This window comes from Notothenia rossii (assembly GCF_949606895.1).
Source record: "Notothenia rossii genome assembly, chromosome: 2".
Classification (NCBI taxonomy): domain Eukaryota; kingdom Metazoa; phylum Chordata; class Actinopteri; order Perciformes; family Nototheniidae; genus Notothenia; species Notothenia rossii.
The window spans coordinates 43,608,276-43,614,197 of record NC_136904.1 but is presented as its reverse complement, the minus strand read 5'-3'; the positions used below and the strand labels follow the sequence as shown (position 1 = coordinate 43,614,197).

Below are 5,922 nucleotides of genomic sequence, written 5' to 3'. Positions count from 1 at the left end.
GTGTGTTATCCAAAGTCCTGGAAAGAATTTTGTTATGGCGCATTCACACTGCAGCGCGGAGCTCGCTTTAAGCGTGCCGAGCCGTGCGGGGCCTGTTTTTGGTTGCGCTTACACTTGGCCTAGTTCCGGCCCGGGGCTACTTTTTCACCTTTTTTCTGGCCCGACTAAATCGTGGTTCTATCGAGGCCAACAAACAGGGCTGAGTCGGGCTGAGTTTGTTAAACTAGAGAGAATCGCTGACAAGGGGGCTACAACTACAACAAGATGAACATATTTTACCGTGATTTAATTGTAATACACGTTTCAAAATGATGCCGAAGTAACAACATACTGATACGGGTTAGTAAAAACCATGAATTAATGTTTTGACAAGTCTGCAGACAGACGGCAGGCGAAAAACCTTTTAAAATGCGTGTTTTCTAAATGGAGCTTGGCTAAGCTAACGTAATATATGCTCCGACCGTCCACACTCACAACAACAGCCTATACAGACATAAATAAACCAGCGACTGTATTCGCCATGACACAAGCAGTCTGTGGTTTGTACTTGTCTAACTTTTGTCTAGTTTCTGAACAGATATGAAGAGCTGTGAGCTCTGAGTGCTAAGAGCTAACGGCTGTGTTGTTTTTCTGGGGCGCTCATTGAAGATGACGTCACGGCTCCGCCTACACCGCATTACTATAGATACTACCCCAGTTCCTAAACTAATGTGAGCGCAGCATTAAAGTGAGCCGGGCCTAATAAGGCCTAACCAAACTGAGCGAGGCCGAGCGAGGCCTGCAGTGTAAATGCGCCATTAGATAGACTATGTTCTTATTTATATACCTCAGATAACCAGTTTGGCTTCAAGGCTAATGGTACTGAGCTATGCATCTATGCTTTGAAGGAAATGGTAGAAACATATAGAAGACAGAATTCCACTGTTCTGATTGGTTTTATTGATGCCTCTAACACTTTTGACCGAGTTAACCATCATAAACTGTTTGAGAACATTGAGACAAAGGGGTGTGCGCAAAAGTATAATTAGGATCCTGGCTTATTGGTATGCCAACCAGAGCATGCGGATACAATGGGGGAATGCAGTCTCGGCGCCATTTAGTGTTGGTAATGGAGTACGGCAGGGGGGCTCCTCTCACCATGCCTTTTTAATATCTATATGAATGATCTATCAGATGATTTAAGTGTCTGTAAAACAGGGTGTGTGATTGGTAATGTGATTGTAAACCATCTTATGTATGCTGATGATTTGGCTATTGTTTCTCCTAGCAGTGCTGGTTTTCAACAGTTGCTAAATGTTTGTTCTGATTACGGAGTCAAATTTGACGTTAAATACAATGCTAAGAAGAGCGCTGTAATGATCTGCAGAGCAAAAGGGGATAAGAACCTTTTCCAACATTCTATCTGTCAGGACAGGTGCTGTCTGTTTGCTGTAACACTAAGTATCTGGGACACATCATTACAGATGAAATGGCTGATGATGATGTATAGACAGCGGCGTGTCTTATATACACAAGCCAACATGTTGGCTAGAAAATTGTCTTGGTGTTCAGATAAGGTGAAGGCATACTTGTCAACCCTCCCGATTTTCGCGGGAGACTCCCGATTTCATTGCCCTCTCCCGGTTTCCTCCCGGGGTCATATTTCTCCTGCATTTCTCACGATTTCTGAAAAAATCAGATTTACTCAGGACTGTTTCCACTCGGACTTTAATACAGCTACACCATTGTTTGGTTTCCATGGTAACACGTCTCTTTTGTAGCGTGCGCAACTGAAAGTCTGAGAGGGTGAAGCAGATAGTCACAGAACAAGAATCGACAACTATTCCACTCTCTGCTCACTCCTTTCCTGTAAAATACAGGTCCAGCCCACACATATGCTCCATCAGGGATGGTGCTTCAGGCCGCAAGGCATTGCATTTAGAACTACAATAAGCATGCTAATGTGAATCTAACAGCTCCGGCGATCCACTAGCCCCCCGCGCCCCCCCCCCCCCCCCTATTTTGCATTTTGAAATGCTCCCGATTTCTGAGGTCTCAAGGTTGGCAAGTATGGGTGAAGGTGAACCTCTTTAGAGCTTATTGTACTCCTCTATACTGCCCCCTTGTGGGTCAAGTTTAAGAAGGCAAGCCTCGAGAAGCTCCAGGTTGCTTATAATGACTGTCTGCGTATACTGCTTAGAAAACCAAGGTGGTGCAGTGCAAGTGAAATGTTTTGTAATGCACGAGTCAACACGTTCCTTGCTCTTTTGAGAAATCTAATGTACAAATTCATCTGTCGATTGAATGCTTCTCATAACTCTGTCATTATGCTGCTTTCAAATCCGTGTTTCAGTGCTGTACGATACCAGTCACCTATGTGGAAACATTGTTATAACTGCCTTTTTAATTTATATTTGAGTGTTGTATGTATTTTAATAATGGACCAAGAGTCTCTTTGAATAAAGATGATGATGATGATGATGACATTGTTGTTACCCAAAATTGATAAAAACCTTTTAACAAAAGTTCCCAAAATGCCTGACCGCTCCTCATAATAACATCATCTGAAGTCACATGTCTGGAGGCTCATTCATCAACACTTCTATGTGGTTATACGGCACACAGTACTGCGTTCTGATAGCGCTGGTGACTGAACTGTGATGTCGTTCATTTATTGGCTAACGTTAGCTTGTTACTTCTGGCTATTACATTTACGCTTCAACTATAATAACAGTGTTGTTTTTATGTGGGGATTATCCTGCTGAATAAAATGTGTAAGTATCATAAATGTGTGTCTGCCACAGAACTTATTTTCTGCAATAATCAAAATAAAGAAATGCTTATTTCCCGGTCGGTCTACCAAAATACATCATCACTGCACCTCTGTATTGAAGTCAGTACTAAACGTGCACTCGTAGCACCATTTCCCTTTCATAACATAACAAGAAGCTACTGAAACAGGTTCATCATCATAGGAGAATGCTCCTTAAAACCATAAACTGATGGCATTTGTGGAGATCGTCCCAATGATTTTATCTTGTGTATATTTTGGATTTGACTAAGTATTTGTTTAATTTGAAAGTCCTGAGTATTTTCGTTTTCCAAAGGTTCTTCTTGATTAAAGTTTTGTTCTTCGTTTTTATCTGATAAAAAACATGAACCATTGACATTCATTAAGTTGATTTATTTGTATAATTTATTTTGCATAGTTTTATATATTTGCGTATCATTCTCTTGATATTTTTTCTTGTAGTTTAATCACAGCCCTCACAGTTCTGTCAGACTGCTGTGTGGATCCTCAACAGGAGGGCAGGCTGTCCTCCACCTGGTCGGCGGTGCGGTTCAGCATGCAGGCTCTCAGGGCCTGGATCAGCTCCTGGGTCTGGGCCTGGGCCCCCCGACTCCTCCTCCACTCCTTCAGCAGCTCCCTGGTTGTTTCCTCCAGATCTGTGGGATGCCTCTTGGAGACGGAGTCTATCTTCACCTCCGTCAGGCCCAGTCTGCGGCCCATTTTACGCCAATTCTTTCCCAGATTCTCCACGATCACCTCTGTGGCGATGCACAGTTTATCTGATGAAAGGAGGAGGAGGCATTATGGGTTGGCAGGAGAGAAATCATTTGCATTTCTCTAATTATAATACATCCTGAAATAAAGTATACTCAGGCAAATATGAAACTCATCTACTCACACACCTTTCCCAGGACAAAAATTACATTTGGAAGCTAAAAGGAACAATTTTGAACAGTTGAGGGTTTGGCGATTTGTAATTTTGTAATTTTATTTAGCTAATTTAAAAGTCAGCAGTTTCAAACAAATCTCCTAAACATGTATTTGCTATTTTTCCCCAAGACATTCTTCCAAAAACAAGACCGCTTCTTACATGGTCATTTCATTTTCACATGCTGATAGCTCCAGAAAAGTATGATGCTGATCCACAATCCATCCGACTTGTTCAAGGAAAATAAGGGAAGACTGTACAGACAAAACAACTGTTTTTTATGCACTGTTACATTTTGAGAGTTTGGGCTATTTTTATCCAATGAAATGTTCTTTCAGACTAGAACCAATAACATCCAAAAAGCACATGTTAGTGTTACCTTACCAGCTTGGTTTATTTTTCTCTTTAGATTTCTCCTAAATTGAACAAAAGTTAGCATTCAAGAAGGCCTCATTTGCATATCTGTTACAGCCGCTGACCGGTCCTGTAGTTTTTGCCTGGCTGTTCGCCTACCTTTTTGTTTACCTGTTAAATAAACAATAACTTTACCAATTCCATACTGGTGTATGTTAATCTCCTCTACCCTAGAGGGGGACGTGACAATATCTAATCATGGTGACAATAGATTTTTTTAAATGCTGATGGTAGTTTTTTTATTTATACAGTATGCATGGGTCCAAAGAGTTTTCCTTAGTTAAAACATTTGACTCTAAAATGATATTTAAAAAATGAAACCAATGTTCACATTTCTCTTACGGATTTTTTTTTTCAATAAATAATTATAATTAAATAATAATTTTCAGATAGTAATAAGTTACCTGCCCAGACGATATTAGCATCGTCTCCAAACATGACACTAAAATGTTGCTGCCGTTTCATTTACACATCAGGCGACAATGTGAAGGGCCACTGCAAGTTCAGAGACACTCATTTCAGACAGCTAATGTTATCACACACTGAGTTCCAGACTGGGGTAATATTTCATGACTCTCAAAGTACTAAAATTGTTTATTTTAACCTATACAAATACATGATAAATGATTAGTTCCTTATATGTTGTGTTATTAATCTAAATAAGTAAATAAACTGGGAAAAAAATAACCCCACCTACTTGTGTTTAAAACACATCGATCTATTTACAGTCTACATTATTACTTATCATTACAATATGCAGTATGTTGTTCCATTGTACAATATTAAATATTACATTTTGTTTTAATTCAATATAGTTAACATATATTTGTTGATTAACTTACACCATTGTGTCACTTGCTCAATTCTTACATATAAGATATATATATCTTGTAAATATATACTTTTTTTACAATGTATTTTTTATAAATCATTAAATAAGACAATTAAAGTACTTGTATTGAAGTAAAAGCATGAAATGTGCTGTGGTACGAAAATAACTTTTAATAGTGAACAACGTTTCATTTTCAGAACAATAAACATGGATTATTATTATTTATTTATTTTACAATATAGGCCTACAGACACTGTGAATTTCATCAAAGTATATAAATAGTTAAAGCCTTTGAATGTTGAAATGCATTTAGGTAAATAGTAGGCCTACTGTGTTTGCCTGAATGGAGTAGAAGTATATCAACATGACATTGAAATATTCAATTAAAGCAACATAACATAATACTTCAGTACAGTACAAGAGTGTCTGTGTCGAGTATGGAAATTAGTTAGGCTACTGTACACCAGTGGTAATGTGTACACAGTCTATGGTATGGGAGTTGTAGTCCTAGAGGTGTAACACACTCTGTGGAACTACAAACAATAGATAGCAGTGTGACTGCAGCCCACCTCTCTCCTCTTTGTCCGGCAGGACGTCGCTCGGATCGGCCTGACTCTCGAAGCTCTCCAACCTCTCCGCCAGGTCTTGCCGCTGGATTTGTGTGAGGAAGCGGCTCAGGCAGTCGGTGTTGTCCGCTCCGAGCTTCCTTCTCTCGTTCAGCAGCTGGAAGAGTCGGACCCCGCTGGATATCTTCTCCAGCTCCCGCTTCCCCAGCATGTCCCCGCACAGGAACTTCAAGTCCTCCAGCTGCTTCTCCGTCAGCTGGTTGGAGATGTCCAGCAGTAGGCTGTTGAACTGGAGGGAGCTCATGTTGGTGTTCACGGTGAGCCTCCGCCGAGACACCGAGCAGTCTGAGGGAGAGAGGAGGAAGCACCGTTTCACTTTCACTTCCGCCTGTTGCACTGTCGGTTAGTGCAG

General features: G+C 40.5%; 1 protein-coding gene across 1 annotated transcript; it reads right to left on the bottom strand.

The window, feature by feature from the left end:
* Positions 1-3,142: 3,142 nt before the first annotated feature.
* fadd (Fas (tnfrsf6)-associated via death domain) lies at positions 3,143-5,922 on the bottom strand. The gene is made up of 2 exons (XM_079664011.1): positions 5,514-5,922; positions 3,143-3,549 (listed from the first exon to the last, which is right to left on the bottom strand). Exons 1-2 carry the CDS (start codon positions 5,812-5,814, stop codon positions 3,278-3,280), a joined length of 573 nt encoding a protein of 190 aa, XP_079520137.1. The 5' UTR covers positions 5,815-5,922; the 3' UTR covers positions 3,143-3,277.

Excerpts from the sequence above, each read along its gene's own strand:
- fadd (XM_079664011.1), bottom strand. The coding sequence starts at position 5,814 with ATGAGCTCCCTCCAGTTCAACAGCCTACTGCTGGACATCTCCAACCAG. Across the intron at positions 3,550-5,513 it reads GCCGGACAAAGAGGAGAGAG|ATAAACTGTGCATCGCCACA; the intron begins GTGGGCTGCAGT and ends TCCTTTCATCAG.